The following is a 21,679-nucleotide window of genomic DNA, read 5'->3' on the forward strand; positions in this document are numbered from 1 at the left end:
CGTTGATGCTACTCCGCCGTCCACTGCCCCGGATTTCCAACAAATGATGCTTGAGATGAGGCAAGGTTTTGCTACCATTGTGGACAAAGTGGACAAACTATCCTCACGCATGGACGCAGTGGTGCAAAAACTCGATGTCCATGAGGAGCGCCTGACTGCGGCGGAACAGCGCATCTCGGATCACGACGACACTGCGGCCACTCACCACTCAATTGGCGAGGATGGACAATATATTGAGGGTAATAGCAGCCAAGAATGAGGAGTTGGAAGCGAGAAGTCGACGCAACAACATATGCGTTGTAGGTGTACCGGAGACGACGAATGTGGGAAAGATGGAGACGTACGTGGAAAGACTGTTGGTTGGGGCGGTCGGAGCAGAAGCGTTCTCCACGCAGTTTATTGTGGAGCGAGCGCACAGGTCCCTTGGACCACATCCGGCCACCGGCGCGGCACCGCGCCCTATCATTGCGCGCCTCCTGAACTACCGGGACCGGGATGCGGCTCTTCGTGCAGCTCGTACCACCCGCTCACTTTCATTTGAGGGGGTCAACTTCACCATCTATCCGGACTTCACTCCGATGGTGCAGGAGCAGCGCCGCAAGTTTCTTGCGGTCAAGAAAAAACGTAGGGACCTGCAGGTGGACTACGCCTTGCTATACCCTGCGAAGCTGAGGGTGACTCATCAGGCGAAACAGACCTTCTTCACGAATCTGCAGCATGCGGAAGACTTTGTGAAACGTCTAAAGAGGGAACGTGCTGCTGCGGGCCGGCAAGACGAGGAGGAACAGGATGGCCACCGATCGGCGGGAGAGGAGGTGGACGCCTAACTGGGTTTCTAGTGGCGAACAGGCTGAACTACATACTTTGCACTGGCGGTCCTATGGCTGCCCTTGGAGTCTAGGGATTCACAGGCGTGAATGTTAAGAGCAGATGTGTGGATCGCCGGTCCAATCCGGGATCCCGCCAGTTGAGACTGTTGATACGGGGATGATTGATGATGATGATTTGCTCCGGGCACCCTCTCCCACACTGTGCCTGGGTCAGGTCTTCGCCTTACGGCTGAGGGTTTGGCGTGGTGTGGGAGGGTGGTAATGTGCACCTCTGGTGGGCACTCCCACGGGCATACCCCACCATTGTTAAGTTCTTTTGTGCGCCTGAGGTTTCTGGATGGCTGGATGGATGTATGGAGTGTGGGGAGGGGGGGTGGTGAAGGGTCCTGGCAGGTTGGGATTGGTCAGGTGGGCGGAGGGAGGGGGGATTGCACTGGTAGGTTCTGTTTCACTGGACGTACGTCTTAGGTGCGCAATGTTCTCTGGGTGTACTGCATTGCCGGCGTGCCTGTTGCACGGCTGTTGTTCTTTGGGATTGGGAGGGGGGGGGTCTGGTTTTTTGGTTTGGAGATGGCTGGGATGAGTGTGGCATGAGGTTGTTGGAGAGGCTGTGGTGTGCGATTGTGACATTCCGCTGCCTTGCGCTGAGAGACTGGGACGGTGCACTGCTTCTGTGTGCCCTGTGGTGCCTTGATCACGGGTGATGGCGATTGATACTGTGGATAAGATATCGATCTTGTCTTGGAATGTCCGTGGGCTTAATGATGCCAGGAAATGTCGTAATGTACTACAGTATTTGGATAGACATGCAATACAAGTGGCTCTCCTGCAGGAGACGCATCTGCGGCGTTTGCCTGCTTCTACGTTTGGTGGGAGGTGGGCTGCAGTGAGGACATTTGCATCGTACTCCTCATATGCTCGTGGAACTGTTATACTTATTAAGAAATCGCTCTCCTTTCAAGAACTGGGGTCACAAGTGGATCCTGAGGGGAGATATGGGTTATTGTGGGGGAGGCTTGGGCAGGTCACTGTGCTCTTCGTAAACTGTTATGCACCTAACATTGATACGCCTGCTTTTTTTTCTCACCCTTTGGGGCCACATCCTTGCTGTAGAGGCCTCACATATTGTGTGGGGGGGGGGGGGGGGGGGGGGATTTCAATCTGGCGGTTCAGGCTCTGGAGGATAGATCGGAGGGTAGCCCTCAGTACAATACACAAGCCAGGGATGCTTTGCGGGGTATTGTGGAGGAGGCAGGGCTGATTGACAGCTGGAGGTATGCTCACCCGACCGATAGAGAGGGCACGCATTTCACTGCACAGGCTCGCTCCTGGGCTCGTCTGGACTATGTCTTCCTCTCCAGGGGGCTGGTGGGGGGGTTGCGGGAGGCGGTACACTTGGCCAGGACGTACTCTGATCATTGCCCGGTCAAAGTTGTGTTTTCTGTGCCCGGGCTGCACAGGCTGCGCCCACCCTGGCGGCTCTTTCCCTCTGCCCTGTTGGACCCCGTTTTTAAGGCTGAACTTGGCGAGGAGGTGGAAGCTTTCTTTCCCAGGAACAAGGGATCTGTTGATAGTGTGGAGGTGATATGGGAGGCATTTAAGGTTACGATCCGGGGTGTCACTATCTCCAAGGGCTGTGGGATGCTTACATTTATTGTTCGAACCCTCGAGGGCTTAGAGGCTGATTTACGACAATTGGAACGCAGACTGCAGGCTGGTCCTGATCCCGACCTCTTAGGTCAGTTTAGGAGTAAGCTTTCGGAGTATGAGGAGGAAGCTGCCAGGGAGGCTAAACATAGAGGAAAATACTGGACGGCGAGGAGATATTGTGAGGGGGAGAGGCCTGGGAAAGTACTTGCTGCACTTACTAGGCATCAGAGGTATAGTTCGGACGTGTTGGAACTGGTCTTGCCGGATGGCACTCACTGTAGAGACACGAAGGAGATTCAGGAGACATTTATTCACCATTACACCCACTTGTACACTACACAGCAGTCAGGGGATGTGCGATATGGCGGATTCCTTGATGATTTAGCGCTTTGCTGGTTGTCGGACGATCACAGGGCATTCCTGGGCAGGCCTCTTGAGGAGGAGGAGATCAGGGGTGCCATCATGTCCCTGAACAATGGGAAGGCCACGGGGCTGGACGGCCTTCCCGCTGAATTCTATAAATGTTACGTTGATATTATGGCTCTTGTTCTTGCCAAGGTTTTTGAGGAGTCCCTTGAGGTAGGGAGGCTGCCGGGTTCTATGAGAGAAGTTGCTATCACCTTGTTGCTTAAACCGGGTAAAGACCCTCGAGACGTGGGTTCCTATAGGCCCCTTTCATTACTTAATTGTGATGTCAAGATTCTGGCGAAAGTGTTGGCGGTTCGGCTTTCTGCGCTCATGCCTGTTATTGTCTTGCCTGATCAGTCTGGGTTCGTGCCTGGTCGGGCGACTTCCCATAATCTTCGTACATTGTTTTCCCTTATCCCGACCATTGCTCCGGAGCTCCCGGTGGCCGCCGTCTTCCTGGACGCCACTAAGGCGTTTGATTCGGTGGAGTGGGGTTACCTTATTGATGTTTTATGCAGAATGGGGTTTCCTCGGATCTTTATCTCCTGGGTCAAACTGCTGTACACTGACCCGGTGGCGAGAGTGGTAGTGAATGGTGTGCTTTCCCCCCAGTTCCCTATTACAAGGGGGACCAGGCAAGGATGTCCCCTTTCTCCCCTCCTGTTTGCCATCGCTATAGAGCCCCTTGCCTGCCGGATCCGCCAACTGCACCAACAGAGTGTGTTTAACTGTTTCCAACGTCAAGTGGGAATCTCTTTGTACGCGGATGATGTCACACTTTATGTTAAGGATCCGCAGACGAATCTTAATGCACTTTTACGAGAGCTAGTTGCTTTTGGAGGGGTTTCTGGGATACATATCAATTGGCAGAAGTCCCAATTCTTTCCGCTCACTGCGGCGGTTCATCGATTTCCGTTGGACTACCCTTTGGAGTGGTGTGACTCGGAGCTGCGATACCTTGGTATTGTGGTCTCTTTGGTCAGAGAGGAGAATATTAGGCTTAACTATGGCGTAGCTATCACTAAACTGGCGGATAACATTACGAGATGGATGTCTTTGCCTTTGTCCATGGCGGGTAGGGCGTCCTTGATTAAAATGGTAGTCTTGCCCAGTTTTCTGTATCTTTTTCAGAATATCCCATATCACCCTGGCGCTTATTTTTTTAAACGTCTCCGTTCAGAGCTCATTCGTTTGTTCTGGGGGGGTAAACAACCGAGAGTAGCGTGGGCTACTTTAACGTTGCCCTATGTCGATGGCGGATTTGATGTTCCTGACTTTGAACTTTACTATCCAAGTGCTCAGACACACTATGCATACCACTGGATGCGTCCCACGCCGTTTATGCCACAAATTGCGGCTGAACAATGGGTCTCCCATCCTCTCCCGTTAGAAGGTATGGTACTGGGCAATGTGGGCGATGTGGACGCCCACCAGACAACGGTGACGTGCACGGTGGATGCTTGGCAACGTGTGGCGCGATTGCTGGATCTTTCATTTCTCTACTCACCTGCACTACCCCTTGCGTATCATCCTGCCCTGTCCCTATTACAGGAGACAGGATTTCAGCGTCTGTGCAAGCGTCTTGGGGTACTTACTTGGGGAGGCCTTTTTCGCGAGGGCACCTTCCGTACCCGGGAACAGTTTTTTGGTAATGTGATCTGCTCCCCCCTGGAGCTGTTCTATTATGTCCGCCTGCGACAGGGCCTGCGTACTTTATTGCCGGATTTCCCTAAGGAGCCGGATGTGACCTTGCCACTTCACGTACTACTAGTCTCCGATGGGCGACATCTGGTTTCGAAGCTATATGGTACCATTAGACGGCAGCGAGCTACCCTGACTAGTCGGGTGCGGGAGCAATGGGACGCTGAACTGGGCATCACTATCTCTGACAAACAGTGGCAGTACTGTTGTGGTGTTACTGCTAATATCTCCTCCAGTTGCCGTTTGAAAATTATACACTACAAATTCATACAGAGGTTTTATTACACCCCAGCCAGGAAACTTCGGTTTCGAATGTCGGAGGACGATAGATGTACCCGATGCCGGGCAGTAGGCGCCGATTTCCTGCACTTGGCATGGGAGTGTGCGGCCGTTCTGGAGTACTGGGTGCAAGTCCATGCTGCTCTGCAGATCATGACGGAGGACGGGGTGTTGTTCGACCCCATGGTTCTCCTGTTGGGGTATACTAAGGGGGTACCTGCCCTCCACTGTAGATTTGTGGATGTGGCCTTATTGTTGGCCAAACGGAGAGTGGCTTGCTGTTGGGGGCGAGGCAGGGTGCCGCAGTTCGAGGACTGGTTACGTGATATCATTTATTGTGAGGACCAATACAATGTGTATGCGGAGCTGATGCCCGTGCGATGTAGGCCTAAGGATTTTTGGAGTCCGTTGCAGGTGTACCTCCTCACTAGGGCGGTGCAGGACTCTGATTCTGACAGTGAAGACCGGGTTGGGGTGGGCTAAATGGCGCGAGGTTTGCTGAGTCGCGCAGGCACCTGCCGGATTCCATGCCCCGGTATGACTGGGGTCATCTCGCTCTTCTGTTGCTGTGCTGCTTTTGTTTGTCATACTGTGATGGCATTGTGTGAGGTGTGATGGGCCAGCAGTTACTCTCCTGTTGGTGGTTGGGGGGGGCCCTCCTCTGACCACATGATACATGGTGGTTGGTCGTCCACTAGGCCGATGGTTGTCTCCCTGCCTCACGGTCTGTGTGCCACAGATTTATACCCCTGCCATCACCTACTGCTTTGAGCGGATGCGAACCGCGATGCAAGTCTACAGTTGTTATGTGTCTTTTCCATTGCTGTCTGCTTTGTATTATGCCTTGACATGAAGCCCGGACATTTTGATCATACTGCCACATTGCACTGTCTCTCACTATTTGTATGGATTATGAATGTACCACTGCTGTCTTTTGCTTGTCTCCAAATAAAGGTTTAAAAAAAAAAAAGTTCACGTAGGGAACATGTACACCGGCGGGTAAAGGTTTGATGAGAGAATTTGTGACGCCTACATTAGTCCCGGAGGGTCTACATTGTTTGCATATATCGGGGCCCTGGATTCTCCGTTGTGTATCCCCCGATGCCCTTTGCAGACCCACATGCTTGCCATAAAGCACATAGAGAAATTGTGGCACACCACTGACTAATCTTCTTAGTGTTGGGCGCGTTTTTAGGTCTCGTCTGGCGTTACGTGTGTTATGCTGATCTGTGTGTCAAAAGATATGTTCATCTTGTGTACTAGGACTCGACCTGGGATAACTACACACTTTATGTACCTCATCTGTATGCAGGAGAAGTTGAGCATCAAGATATTGATTTTAATTCCCAGCGTGGGTCTAGTTCTCTAGTAGGCACTTGTGACTCCCACCTGAAACCATTTTTCCCTTATAACTCAAACATGCAATAGGTCTCACCTTTCATTAAGTTAAAGCCATTTGCTTTGCCATACAATACCATTAGTAAACCAAATGGCTTTAACTTAATCAAAGGCGAGACCTATTGCATTTTCAATGCTTGTTGTCGGCGTTTTCCTGGAACCACCATGGTCCGTCCTCCGCTCGTCCAATGGGGACATCCAGCCGGCTGCCATAGGCCAAGCCTTCGCTTCTTGCCGGAGCAGCATAGCTGCACCAGACTTCCGGTGTCACGATGTTCAGTTTCCCCCTACATGCACCACTGTGCCAGCTGATTAAAGCTACCTGCGTTACTAGTTGAGAGTTTAAATCCCTGCATTTCATAAATCAGAGGTCAATTAATTCAACACCATAATAATCATTTACAGCATCACCTGTTATTTTCAGCTCTAAGTAATAACTTACTTTTTTTACGTAGGTCATGGTATTACAACCATTTCTAAGAGGAGATTTACTCTAACCTATTAACGAGTCTCCCTCGCACACTTATAGCCACTGGATGGTGAAATCCGATTCTGAATGCTACTGTACTTTATATTTGCTATTTGTCTTTGCAGGAAACGCAATGGTATTCAAACCCTCTCCCTTCACACCACTCTCTGTTGTGTTGCTGGCTGAGATTTTTGCTGAAGCTGGGGTTCCCCCTGGACTCTTCAATGTGGTTCAAGGTGGAGCCTCTACTGGCGAGTTCCTTTGTAAACACCCAGATGTGGCCAAGGTCTCGTTCACTGGGAGTGTTCCTACAGGAAGTAAGGTAACTAGCCCTTCGTGAAGATCTATTCTGAATTCTGCTGCAACAGAATCTGAAGTGCCAAGCTCACAGAAGTATGAAATTCTGTGTTAGGGGTATGTGTTTTGAAACCATATAAAGTAGTTCATTTGTTATTTAAGGGATGAAGCCCCACAATCTGATGTATATTTATGTGCAGGACATAGTCCAAGCATGCTGTAAGAAAAAAGAACGAAGTACTATTTGTAATTTTATTTTATAGTTTTTGTGTGAAAACGCGGTTACAGCTAAAATGTGTAAAAGACTTGTAATACTTGACTTGGTACTTTCCCTGTACGAGACCTGTGCATATAGTCCTAGCCTGGAAAAACAGATCTTTAACCTATTTATACCAGAGCGCTATCTGGCTGTGGCCAATAAAATGCTCCTTCAGGTTTTGCATCTTTTCATTCTGACTGCATTGCGGAAGAAATAGGTAACCCAAAGGTTGTCCTGAGGCTGTCTAAAATGCACCAGAAATGTCCACTCAAAGCCACAATCAAATTAGTAGCTTTTCAGATAGTTAACATGATCGTAGCACTGTAAAACGTGGCCCCACTTGAGGTACAAAAGGAGGTGGTGATGGACGGAGCATCTGAACCAGTCAAACACTCACACCCAGTCAACAGATCTGGGTTTGATCCGAATATGTCTTTCCATTCCGCAAAAAAAAATCCCGCATACCATTACTCCGCATTTTTAAGTCCGCAAAACCCATTACTCCTCATGCCATGATTCCGCAAATTTTCACAACGCATATGACTTCACTCCGCATGCAATTATAACGCAAATGCACACACATATATATATATAATTTTAAATAAAATGAAGAATTAAGTCTTTAAAATTACATTATATTTAGAACTATATTAATAATACACACATATATATATATATACATATATATATATATATATATATATATTCCACCCTGGTCCCTTTAAATACCCCAGCACCCTTAAACACTAACCCATCCTGACCCTAAAAATACCCCTGTACCCCAAAATCCAAACATACCCCTGAACCCTAAAAATACCCCTGTACCCCAAAACACAAAACAACCCCTGAACCCTAAAAATACACCTGTACCCCAAAACCCAAAACAACCCCTGAACCCTAAAAATACCCATGTACCCCAAAACCCAAAACAACCCCTGAACCCTAAAAATACCCCTGTACCCCAAAACACAAAACAACCCCTGAACCCTAAAAATACCCCTGTACCCCAAAACAACCCCTGAACCCTAAAAATACCCCTGTACCCCAAAACCCAAAACAACCCCTGAACTCTAAAAAATACCCCTGTAACCCAAACCTATCCCTGAACCCTAAAAATAACTCTGTACCCCTAAACCCAAAACAACCCCTGAACCCTAAAAATAACTCTGTACCCCTAAACCCAAAACAACCTCTGAACCCTAAAAATACCCCTGTACCCCAAAACAACCCCTGAACAAAATACCCCTGTACCCCAAAACAACCCCTGAACCCTAAAAATACCCCTGTACCTCAAAACCCAAAACAACCCCTAAACCCTAAATATACCCCTGTACCCCAAAACCCAAAACAACCTCTGAACCCTAAAAATACCCCTGTACTCCAAAACCCAAAACAACCCCTGAACCCTAAAAATACACCTGCACCCCAAAACAACCCCTGAACCCTAAAAATACCCCTGTACCCCTGTACCCCTGTACCCCAAACCCAAAACAACCCCTGAACCCTAAAAATACCCCTGTACCCCAAAACCCAAAACAACCCCTGAACCCTACAAATACCCCTGTACCCCAAAACGCAAACCTACCCCTGAACCCTAAAAATACCCCTGTACCCCAAAACGCAAACCAACCCCTGAACCCTAAAAATACCCCTGTACCCCTTAACCCTTAAATACCCCTGCACCCCATAACCCAAACCCACCCTTAAAATACCCCTGAACCCAAAAAAAAACCATATACTTACCTTACAACTTACCTTAAAACATATACTTTTACCAATCATGCTTTTAAAATGATTTTCGTCATAAAAGCATGCGAGATAAAAGCATATAATAATATATGAAGGCATGCGGTATGAAAAAATGCGGAGTAAAAGTACCTGCGTACTAATGGTATGAGGAGTGAAAGTATGCGGAGTAAAAAATGCGGAGTGATGGTATTTTACCGTTTGATCCATCACCGCTCTTTACCTCACTCTGCCACCCCAGTTCAGACATGGCCATATGCAAATCAGTCTGACCCTGTGCCTCATGGGAACAGTCCAGCCCGAACTGCCAAGCCATGTCTTCCCTGGACCGGAAACAAGCTTCTTAGGAACGGTTTCTGGCATTCCAGCCGTCTTCAGCCCCGCTTGCTTGAATCCAGTGGCAAAGTGAGTAAGGGACTCACGTCTGAGCATACCCTGCCAACTTGCCTTGATGTCTCAAAAAGTAACCATTCAGTCTTGGTCTCAGTGGCCCTTGTTTCACAAAAGTAATTCCAGGCAGACAACTGGTTTTAAAAGCAAAGTTGTATGTCGCAGTAGTGAGCACAAAACATTGTCCTGCCAAAATATCGATTCTACAATATTCATTTCCACAACATTGTCATGGTACGTATATATTTACAATTCTTCATACCTTTTTCATATCTTGACTGTGTGCATTGTCAAGATACCCACATTTAGATACATTTAATCCTGTATAATTTGATTTTATGTATATGAAATGTGCATTTCTTTGTACAAATATATTTATACTACTTATGGTCTAAATAAATATAGATATTATTTCGGTCTGCTTAACAAATGTATATTTTACTTATGGTTAAAATATGTATATTTTATACTTAACATGTGTATATAGATCGCTACATAATTCACAGAAATGGTATTTGATTAGATGATTATGGGTCTCTTATCTATCACAATATGTACATATAATCATAACAATCGTATCTATGTGCTGCTATATTGAAATATCGGAATATATAAAAAATAAATTAAAAAATATATAAAATGCACGAATTAGCTTTACATACAGCAGCACTTGAAATTCTGAGTTGCCATCATATATACACTTATGGTACTTGATACAATGCAACATTTCCTCTTTATTATTTTTATTATACATGTATACCCTTTCTATGTAGTTATGTATCTATATATTTATTACTTTACAACTAGTATAGAAAATAAAACCTTCAACTCTCTCAAATGCACCGTCTCATCCTATACCACTCAATATATCCTATACCCCCACTCTCTGACTGATCCCAATCCTCACTCTAGTACTATGATCTACCTTAGAACCCTTTCTTGACTCTTCCCTCCTTTGACTCCTCTCAAACCTCACCTTACTAATATAATCTCCCAAATATCACTCTTTAGACCCTTCCCCTCCTATTCCCCTCTCACCCTCCCCCTTTATCCTATTCAGTCAAACTAACGGACTCCGGTCCACCGCTCAAATTAACAGATTTTTCCTTATACTATTCCTTTTTGAGTTCCGGAGTAGTGTGCTACTCCCCGAAAAGTGCTTCAACGCCGTGTTTGGGGTAGTAAGGGCTGTATAAATTAATACGTTTGAAGTTAAGAATAGTTAATGATCTTTTCAACATTGTGGTAGAAGATCGAAAAGTAAATGAGCATCTTATGCACTGCATGTTCCTTCCATTTCACTGCTGACTAAATGAGCCATGCATGGGAAGGGAGGTTCTTTTACATAGTTGTCACAGTCTAAGTAGAACAACAAAAATGTGAAGTGTTTAATATTCTATTAAAAATAATAATAATTAAAGTACACGATCTGCAATATGCATCTATGCTGTCATCTGAGAACATTTTCCAGCATTTCTGTGAACTAAGTAAATTATTGCACAAGCATCTCAGTTGACAATTGCAATGTAAGGCAGAAAGTCCCTGTGTACCATAGGTATGGGCCGGGATATATTGTTCGCATACATGATGCAGAGACATTCATAGCCACTGCTCCTCTTCAAACTTGCAAATTGGGCTCTGTGAAATATCCCCCCCCCCCCTCAACCCCCTCCCAGAAAAAAAAAAATCTATGAATTAAGTGTGATGCTTTTTATCCCTGGGATTCTTTGTTACCCACTGTCATATCGACGTTAGGTCACAATTGAAAATAAGCACATGCAAATTAGAGTACTATAAATCATAATGGTCGGCTTGTAAAAACAAGTTTAAGCCACCTTCCATATTCATAACTGTTGTTGTAGTGACCAGTAAAACAGGTGAAAACTCTGGGGACCATCTTATGGGAGTCTCCTATGGAATGTCTGTTTATTGAAGGTCAGGAAATCACAAAAGCTTTGCAAAATGTTTTTGAAAAACTTTCAAATGCATAGTGGCCGTGCATGCAAAACATTGGAGTTAGAGATTTAGTTTTGTAATGGACCTCCTAAGAGAAATTGCACACTAAGCTGCTTGTCAGTGTTTGAAATAGAACCTGCAGCATTCTCCTCATTGAATTTAAATGGGATATAACATGAATTTGAGAATGTCTGTGCGTCTTATTGCGTCAAGAGGAGCTACTTTATAAGCTCTGCCATAACATATGCATAACCATATAGGATAGACTGCTAATCCCCTTTGCAATATTACAGATGTTTTAGTAAGGATATTAATATTGATGCTCAGTAAATCCGATTGGTGTTCTACGGTTTGCATCTCCCTTAATCCTTATTGCATGAAGAGTGCTCAACTCCAGCTAGCCCAACTTAATAAAAACTCACTCTCCCATATTTCCCCGACAACTGAGCCAGGTGAAATTGTTAATGTATCCTGGTTGTCGGTTTTACCCCTTTTCTGATCATTTAGCCTAGATGTGCGGATAAATGTGCAAGGCCCATTAAAAGTGAAAGCTGTACTTTCACTGGTCAAAACACAGGTAGGTTTTATGATAGGAGTATTAGAGTATCTTCTGTAGGAGACTGTAGTTATTGGACAAAAATATCAATTACATGGATCCAAATAAATGTATGTGTATATATTATATTTGGCTCTTACAATTTATTTTGTTCTCCCAGATAATGGAGATGGCTGCTCATGGGATCAAACCAATTACGCTCGAGCTGGGGGGCAAGTCCCCTCTCATCATCTTCTCTGACTGTGTGATGGAAAATGCAGTGAAAGGAGCAATGATGGGCAACTTCCTAACTCAGGGCGAGGTAAGCAATACAGTGCCCAGAAGTGCTTTCAAAACTAAGCACTTGTTGGGCATGGAAGTAAACGAGAAAGTCCAATTTCCCTAAACTGCATTTTTTTTTTAAACCTGTCATTGGTTGGGTTCATAGAGCTACATTAGAATGAATGACATAGTTTTGCTATGTTTCTTCTTAAAGCCACTCGCAATCTGCTGTTTTAAAGCTTGCTCGCCGATAACTTGTATCTGAGTCTTTTCTGATTCTTCCTCGTAGAGCATACCTTAGTTTATCCATGTCTAGAGTGAACCTTTATTCACACAACCTGACCGTAGCCCTAGTTGTGTACATTTTTTGTGTATTTAAAATTCCTAAGTTGGAGTATATGTAATTGGTCAGCAAATAACATTTAGCAGAGTGAAGTACTGGCTAGACGTTGCAGCTCTAACAAATGACTATCATGGAAACTGCACATTTTGCCACAATTCCTCAACAACCTGACCGGGAAACCTGTATATCCTCATAGGGCTATTGGAGTGTACACCGGTTGTAATGACAAACAGTTGTAGCACAAAAGTAAGAATTAACTTTTCTTCCACCACTCAGTGACTTATGTACCCTTACTTGTTACTTCTAAGAGTGCATTCCAGGCACATGTGCTCACTAAATGGCAGCCCCAGATATTTTAATATTTTTACTTGTCCATGGCTGAGCAATGTCATAACGCTCCCTGATTTTCTTATATGTGAAGATGGAGTTCTTGGTCTTAACCACCTTTAATTTCTGTACTGTGTGACGCAAATTGCAGGTTGACTTCTAGGTGTCCCATCTGATGACCCACTCTTGTGGTCCACTAGCACAATGTTTGCATTCATGGTACTTGGTTTGTGTTCTCTCCTCCGCTTCAGCAAAATTATCCTCCAGCGATACCGAGACAAGTCTGTGAAATTCAGGCTAAAGAGTAATTGAATAAGGACACAAACTTTTTTTTTTTTTTTTTTTTTTTAACCTTTATTTATAAAAGCACAGTACACAGCGTCTGCCTACAACCCCGCGGGGCCAGCCGCTATGACAAAACAGGACGGGTAAAAAGGAAATTAGAGACAGTACGCTGTTAAAGCAATCTCTTGAGCATACACTGTAATGTGGAACAATCTCTTGAGCATACACTGTAATGTGGAACATAGCACCATATAAATAGGATAACAACTTTTACAGATCCTAGCGGTGGCAGGCTACTCACGCGCTCCCACGCTACTTAGACCCCTGATTTTATCGCTTTTTAAATTGCTCCGCTCGCTGACTGATAGCGGTGCTGTGCACTTGGCATATTTTTAAACTTTAAACAGATTATAGCGCTGCGCGCTCGCGTGTGCATTTATGCAGGCTAATTAGAACACTTCTTCATGCTGATTGTGAGCATGGTGCCTTCATCAATATTCTGCAGTTGAGGAACCTACCTCCATCTTCTCGCTCTCGACCCCGGTCCGCCCCGGCTGTGTGCCGTTTGAGCGGAGGGACAGCCCACGAGCGACACTTCCTGCCTGGTCCTGCTCCACTTCCGCCCTGCCTCTCCACCGTGCAGGTCAGCGGTCTAGTGGCTGCAGTATCCCAGGTATTTGTTTGTTCCTGCTTCCCCCCGCGCTCAGACAACTCTTACAGATCCTAGCGGTGGCAGGCTACTCACGCGCTCCCACGCTACTTAGACCCCTGATTTTATCGCTTTTTAAATTGCTCAGCTCGCTGACTGATAGCGGTGCTGTGCACTTGGCATATTTTTAAACTTTAAACAGATTATAGCGCTGCGCGCTCGCGTGTGCATTTATGCAGGCTAATTAGAACACTTCTTCATGCTGATTGTAGCATGGTGCCTTCATCAATATTCTGCAGTTGAGGAACCTACCTCCATCTTCTCGCTCTCGACCCCGGTCCGCCCCGGCTGTGTGCCGTTTGAGCGGAGGTTCAGCCCACGAGCGACACTTCCTGCCTGGTCCTGCTCCACTTCCGCCCTGCCTCTCCACCGTGCAGGTCAGCGGTCTAGTGGCTGCAGTATCCCAGGTATTTGTTTGTTCCTGCTTCCCCCCGCGCTCAGACAACTCTTACAGATCCTAGCGGTGGCAGGCTACTCACGCGCTCCCACGCTACTTAGACCCCTGATTTTATCGCTTTTTAAATTGCTCAGCTCGCTGACTGATAGCGGTGCTGTGCACTTGGCATATTTTTAAACTTTAAACAGATTATAGCGCTGCGCGCTCGCGTGTGCATTTATGCAGGCTAATTAGAACACTTCTTCATGCTGATTGTGAGCATGGTGCCTTCATCAATATTCTGCAGTTGAGGAACCTACCTCCATCTTCTCGCTCTCGACCCCGGTCCGCCCCGGCTGTGTGCCGTTTGAGCGGAGGGTCAGCCCACGAGCGACACTTCCTGCCTGGTCCTGCTCCACTTCCGCCCTGCCTCTCCACCGTGCAGGTCAGCGGTCTAGTGGCTCACGGCAACCAGTTATATATGGCAACCTGGAGCAAGCGCAGCGGACGAGCGCAGCGGGAGCGCCGACTTCGCGCCGAAGTCGCGCACAAGTCAAGCCCGTCTGCGCCCGTCCGCGGCCAGCCGGGGCTAGGGGCATGTCACTCTGCCCATTTGCTCACCTACTCCTCTGCAGACCTTTTAAGTCTCCAGGGCCCTTGGTTTTTACCCGCTGCCATCAGTTTCCGCATATCCTCACTTGGCTTGTCCCCTTCACATGCTCCCCCTCTCCCCTACCATGTCCCTATCAATTCTCCGAGGGTTACTACCAATCTGGCGCCCACCAAAACCCTCAAAGCGTTTTATCTTAATACCCAATCCGCCGTAGCTCATTCGCATGAGCTATCAGTGCTGCTGGACCTTCATGCCCCAGACTTGTTGTTTCTCACAGAAACTTGGTTTTGTGATGATTCCCTCCCCGCCCTTTTGGCCGCCTTACCAGCTTCATACTACGCCCTACGCTCGGACCGTCTTAACGGCAGGGCTGGGGGAGGAGTAGCGCTTATTGCCCGAGCAGACCTTCCCTTTCAAATTCTCCCTCTGCCTGATATTGCTACGACTGAGTACCTGGCCATTCGTACCACCTCTATTTCCCCTCCTCTTACCTGCTTACTTATCTACCGCCCTCCCCAATCACCCTTATTGTTCCTTCCGTCCTTTCTGGAAGTATTAGCTACAATTGCTATTAATAACACTTCCATCCTGCTCCTGGGCGACTTTAATTTTTGGCCGTCAGATCCTGCTGAGTGTTCCTCCTCTAAGGAATTTTCAGAAACCCTCTGTTCCTTTAATTTTATACCTCACATCCACTCCCCCACCCATGCTAAAGGACATGTGCTTGACCAGATCTGGTCCTTGAACTGCCCTGTAAATTCTGTTTCTATTTTACCCTGTTCCTGGTCGGACCACCACTTAATTTCTTTTACCCTTTCAATATACCCCCCGATCAAACCTTCACTTCCTAAAAACGTGTGGGTCCGGGCCTGGGGACGAGTAGACCTAGACAACCTCTCTGACTCACTTATGGCCTCCTACCCCTCACTACAGGGGTTATCTACTCTCTCCCAAGCCGCTTCCATCAACCAGTGGCTCACTTCTGGGTGTGACTCTATTGCCCCACTCAAGCGGGTTACATCTAAGCGGGAGAAGGATGCCAACCTGTGGTTTAATGAAGATCTTAAGACTGCTAAATTAGCGGTACGCAGAGCCGAGCGTGCCTGGAGGAGAAATTACTGTACCCTATTAAGACTGGAGTTTATCAACATCCTAGCCCAGTATAAGCAGGCCATCTTAGGGGCTAAAACAGCTTATTTCTCCTCCAAAATCCTCGCCGCAGAGAACCAATCGAAAGTAATTTTTTCGATTGTGGACAACTTGGCATTCTCTGACAGAACTACACTGAAACCCACTCCCTCACCTGAACTCTGTCACTCCCTCAATTTTTTCATTCAGAAAATTTCTATTATCAAGGCCAACATTCCTCCTCCCTCTCCTACGTTTGTGGACCCTCGGTGTCCCCCCCCCCTAAGGGTCATCTTGACGCTTTTCCTCCGCTGACTAAGGAATGTCTTATCTCAATAATTCCCTTGGTCAAATCTGGTTCCCCTCTTGATCCCTGTCCCTCTCACATCCTCCGTCACATTTTTTCTTCATGTTCTGATCCCCCTCTCCACTTCCTTAACAGCTCACTCTCCCAGGGTGTGGTGCCTACCCCTCTGAAAACTGCAATCATCGTTCCTATCCTCAAGAAACCTGGTGCGGACCCCTCGGTCCCGGCCAACTACCGCCCCATCTCCCTTTTGCCATTCTCAGCAAAGGTGCTCGAGCGCCACGTTACTCGCACTCTGAGCACTTTTGTGGAGATGCATGGGGCCTTAGCCCCCCGCCAGGCCGGTTTCCGCCCCGCACACTCTACGGAGTCCGTGGTACTCTCGGTCCTTGACAACCTCAGGGAGGGAATGGATACCAATAAGACCCAGGCCTTGGTACTGCTCGATCTCTCAGCTGCCTTTGACACGGTTGATCATACCATCTTACTCTCCCGTGTCAGGGCGGCGGGGATCGGAGGTACTGCACTGGTCTGGTTATCCTCCTTCCTGAGGGACCGCACCCAGGCTGTTCGCCTGGGTGATTTTACCGCGGATTTCCGGAAAGTTCAGTGCGGGGTCCCCCAGGGCTCTTCTCTTTCTCCCCTCTTATTCAATCTCTACATTGCCCCGCTTATCTTTTCTCTTCAGCAGATGGAGGTCGCAGTATATAACTATGCTGACGACCTCCAACTTGTTTTCGATCTGTCCTCCTATCTGTCTTCTATCTCTAATTTCCAATCCACTATGACCCACATTCGTGACTGGATGAACCACAACCATCTAAAACTTAACCCAGATAAGACCGAACTGGTGTTAACGGGTGGTTCATCCAGCCCCTGGTCTCCTTTGTTCTGGCCCCCTTCTCTCGGTTCCTCGCCCGTTCCCTCTTCCTCAGTAAAAACTTTAGGTATTAAGCTCAACTCTCAACTCACTCTTCACTCCCAGGTCAGCTCTGTGGTGTCCTCTTCCTTTCTCTCACTGCTTACTATACGCTCGGTGTCCCGTTTTTTTTCTTTTCAAGCCCTTAAACTGATCACCTTGGCGATGGTCATCTCCCGCCTGGATTACGGCAACGCCCTATATGCCAGTATACCTGCATATAGTCTTAGGCGGTTGCAACAGATTCAAAACCAGGCGGCCCGCCTGGTGTTCAAATTACCAAAATTTCACCATGTCACCCCCCTCCTTAAATCTTTACATTGGCTCCCCGTTCGTGAGCGTGTCCAGTTCAAGCTGGCTTCCATCACTTTTCAAGCGAGACTGGGCACGGCACCGGCTTTCATCTCTTCCGAGATTACTCCCTACGTCCCCACCAGAGACCTCCGTTCATCCACCCAGGCCCTCCTTACGGTCCCGCGCTTTCGGAGGAAGAAATGGGGCGGTTCGAAATTTACGACCCTTGCTCCACTCCTCTGGAATTCCCTGCCCCTTGAGCTTAGGACCCTGACTCTCTACTCCCAGTTCAGAAAACAACTCAAGACCCTTTTGTTTTCTAAAGCCTTTAATTAAATTACTCCTCCCACAATCTGAATCTGAATTATTTACTTTACATGGGCCAGTCCACCCTGTTTCTGTTAGTTGTAGCGCCATGAAGCCGCTGGCGAACGTGCGCTTTATAAGTAATTTTAAATTCAAATTCAATTCATAAAAAAGGTTTAATTTTATGATTTTGTCGAGAAGAACAACAACACACAAACACATGGTATCATACTGGCAAGGGTCGTAGGAGGGGGGAGGAGGGGGGATAAAACTAAGAGATAAAGGAACACATCTGGCAAGGGGGGGGCGAGCGTGAAGGGGAAAAACAGAGGAAATACGGAAAACTGGAAACGGAACGTCAATCATGGAGAAGAGGGGAGAGGAGCCTCATAATCAAGTGGAGGGGAGCAGATATCTCCGCGATACGAATTCCACTGAGCCCAGACCCTGGACCATTTCTTGGGACGCCCCCGTGCCTCATACAGTTTTTTCGCGGAACATGCACCAGTCCATGTTCTCCTTCCAGGCACTGAGTAATGGTGGTATAGGGGAGCCCCAAAGCTGAGCTATATCTCTCTTCGCGACCATATTGCCCAGAGTGACCCAAAGCGTCTGGGCAGCGTTGCAATCCGAAGGCTCCCACACATTAAGCAGGCAACGTCTTGCTTCGGGAAGGAGGGGGATCCCGGTGACACGACCCATAACATCATGCACTCTAGACCAGAAGGCCGCGATCATTGGGCATTCCCACAAAACATGAAGGAAGGTACCATCCATACCGCACCCACGCCTGCATCGTCCATCCGAAACTAAACCCATTCGTACCAGACTCATTTCAGTCACATACACACGGTGGAGGATCTTAAGCTGGACAAACCGAAGTCGAGCCGGGATAGCCACCTCCTTGGGGGAGGATACAGCGGACTGCCAGTCCTCGTCGTCGAGTTCGAGCCAGTCAGCTGTCCAAGAAGCACGAAGTTTCTCAAGTTGGTCAGCCCTGTTGACGAGCTTTTTATATATTAAGGAAATCGTGCTATCGGGGACATGGCCGTCCAAGACACGATCTTCCAAAGGGGATGACTGCGGAATATCGGTACCAGGGGGAAAGACGGAGGACAAGGCATGTCGAACCTGCATATATCGGAAGTGCTCCCCGTCGTCGAGCCGGTATTCCAGTTTCAAAACAGCGAAGGACTTCACAGCGCCCCGCGCCCATAGATCCTCCACCTTACTAATCCCAATCATGTCCCACTTATCAAACCCTTTCGTCTTCCACAGGTTGCCCAACCGATCCGAGTCATACAGTGGCGTCATACGCGTCAACTTACCACCCCAACCCGTGGCCACAGTAGCATCCCTCCAGGCCCGCACCGCACACTTCGTTGGACCTGTAAGAAGCCGGACGGGTGACTTTGAATACAGAGCCCTATTAAAGTTGCCGCCGGGCAATAACAGTTTATCCAGAGCAAAGGTGGGGGCAGGTTCCGGGGAGTACGTCGCATGGTTGATAGCGCTCAGGTGCGAGGCCCAGTAATAGCGTCTAATATCTGGCAAGGCAATACCACCATCGTACCATGAGAGGGTAAGCTTGGACAATGCAATACGAGCACGACCATCCCAAATCAGTTGTCGTTGTAGACTCTCGACCTCACGAAAGTAGCGAGCAGGGACAGGGTCGAAAAAATTCTGCAGGGCGTAAAGAAATCAGGGGAGCGACATCATTTTGAAGAGCGCCGCTCGGCCCAATGGAGATAGGGGCAATTCACGCCACCTTCTTACGTCCTGCTTGAGTCTGCGGAGCGGAGCATACAAGTTCCGCTCATAGCGAACCGAAGAGACCGTAGAGACATAGATCCCCAAATATTTGAAGCCGTCCGTCGCCACCGAAATGGGGAACCTGCGAGGCAGAGGTGGCAAAGCCCCGGCTATAACATAAACACAGGACTTGGTCCAATTGATGACTAATCCAGAGTTCTTACCGAAGGACGTAAGGACGTCGAAGAGGACGTTAAGAGACTTTTGAGGGGAAGTGAGATGGAGAAGGATATCATCAGCGTACAATGAGACGCGATCCTCGAGATCTGGCGACCACCGGATCCCCTTAATCGAGGGTTCCCACCGAAGCCACGCCGCAAGGGGTTCAAGCGTGAGCGCAAATAAAAGCGGGGAAAGCGGACAGCCCTGACGAGTGCCACGACCTAATGGGAAGGGGTCAGAGCATCTGCCATTTACCACTACCTGAGCCAGTGGTCGTTCGTAAAGGAGCCTGACCCATGCAATAAAATTAGGACCAAAGCCAAACTTAGCGAGGGTCGCCCAGAGATAGGGCCACTCGATGGTGTCGAAAGCCATGGTGGCGTCTAGGGAGGCCACCACCGCTGGCTCCGCGAGAGTTGCGGCCCTCGCGAGAACACCATGAAGCCTACGCAGGTTAAGGGCCGTGTTCCTGTGCGGAATAAAACCGGATTGATCCGGATGGATCAGGTCGCAAATCACCTTCAACAGCCGATTGGCCAGAACCTTGGCCAGGATTTTGGGTTCCGCGTTTAGCAGGGAAATGGGGCGGTAGGAGGCACAACGGTCACGAGGCTTGCCATCTATATAAATGACCACTATGGTAGCTAAGCGCTGCTCAAGTGGGAGGCTACCAGCCTCAACCGCATCGAGAAACATGTTGCGCAGATGGGCGGCCATCTTGTCCGGGCAAAGTTTGTAAAGTTCGATGGGCAACCCGCTCGGGCCCATCGCCTTACCCGAGCGTAACGATCGGATGGCAAGGACAATCTCATCTACAGTAAAAGGGGCCTCCAAAACAAGGCCGTCTTCCTCCGACACAGTAGGCAGAGCTATATCACGCAACATCCTGGAGTCGGCCTCATCACGATCACTAACAGGAGTATAAACCTTCCGGGAGTGGTCCACAAAACAATCAACAATCTCGCCTGGGTCGGAGACATTCTCACCAGATTCGCGAACAATAACAGGCACAACACGACTTGCTCGTTCAGCCTTATCCAGCCATGCCAGGAGTTTGCTAGCTTTGTCACCCACATCATACAGCCGTCCCAGTTGATTTGCGCGCATTAACTTAGCAGCATCAGTGACACAAGCCTTATAGTCAGCCTGTTTCAATTCCAGAGTGTGCAACAGTGCAGGCGTGTCGTCCCCACCCAGCTCACTTTCAAGGGCAGTAATCTCAGTCTCAAGGGCCAGAACAGCCTCCCTTTTAGCCCTACGCTCAGCAGCAATGAGAGACAATGCGGAACCCCTGATGACTGTCTTAAAGGCCTCCCACAGGACAGTAGGGGAGGTGACCGAGCCCACATTCTCATCAAAGTAACAGGCAATTGCCTTCACCATATCGGAGCGGAGTCGGGGGTTTCGGAAGTGCCAGGGAGGGACAGGGGGGATCCTGTTGCCGAGCATACCACCCACCGAAATCCGGACCACCAAAGGGGAATGGTCCGAGATACCCCGGGGGAGATGTCGAACCTCCCGGACAGTGGACAGAGTGGAGGCCAACATAAAGAAATAGTCTATACGAGAGAGGCTGCCATGTGCACCAGAGTGGAAGGTATACTGCAGGAGCGACGGGTGCAGCGAACGCCAAACATCCACCAGACCAAAAGTATCTGCCATCTCATTGAGCCACATCTGGGATGGCGGCAGGACTCTAGAGGGCAGCCGATCAACTTCGCCAGACATAACAGAATTGAAGTCCCCGCCCATGATTACCAGTCCATCAGGGAGACCAAGAAGAGTCTTGCCGAGGTCGGCGTAGGTAGTAGCTTGCTGCCCCGGGGGAATGTACACAACCACTAGCACAATTTGTTTACCCTCCCACCTCCCGGAGACAGCAGCATACCGCCCCG

General features: G+C 48.3%; 1 protein-coding gene across 1 annotated transcript in view; it reads left to right on the top strand.

The window, feature by feature from the left end:
• Positions 1–21,679, top strand: part of ALDH9A1 (aldehyde dehydrogenase 9 family member A1) — a 206,152-nt gene that overhangs the window by 122,255 nt on the left and 62,218 nt on the right. Inside the window, exons 6-7 of the mRNA XM_086957203.1 lie at positions 6,861–7,057; positions 12,100–12,240. Of these exons, the coding sequence (XP_086813329.1) occupies positions 6,861–7,057; positions 12,100–12,240 (338 nt within the window). The remainder of the gene's footprint in view (positions 1–6,860; positions 7,058–12,099; positions 12,241–21,679) is intronic.

The sequence above is a fragment of the Lissotriton vulgaris genome, chromosome 1_1 (assembly GCF_964263255.1).
Source record: "Lissotriton vulgaris chromosome 1_1, aLisVul1.2, whole genome shotgun sequence".
In the NCBI taxonomy this organism is placed as follows: Eukaryota; Metazoa; Chordata; class Amphibia; order Caudata; family Salamandridae; genus Lissotriton; species Lissotriton vulgaris.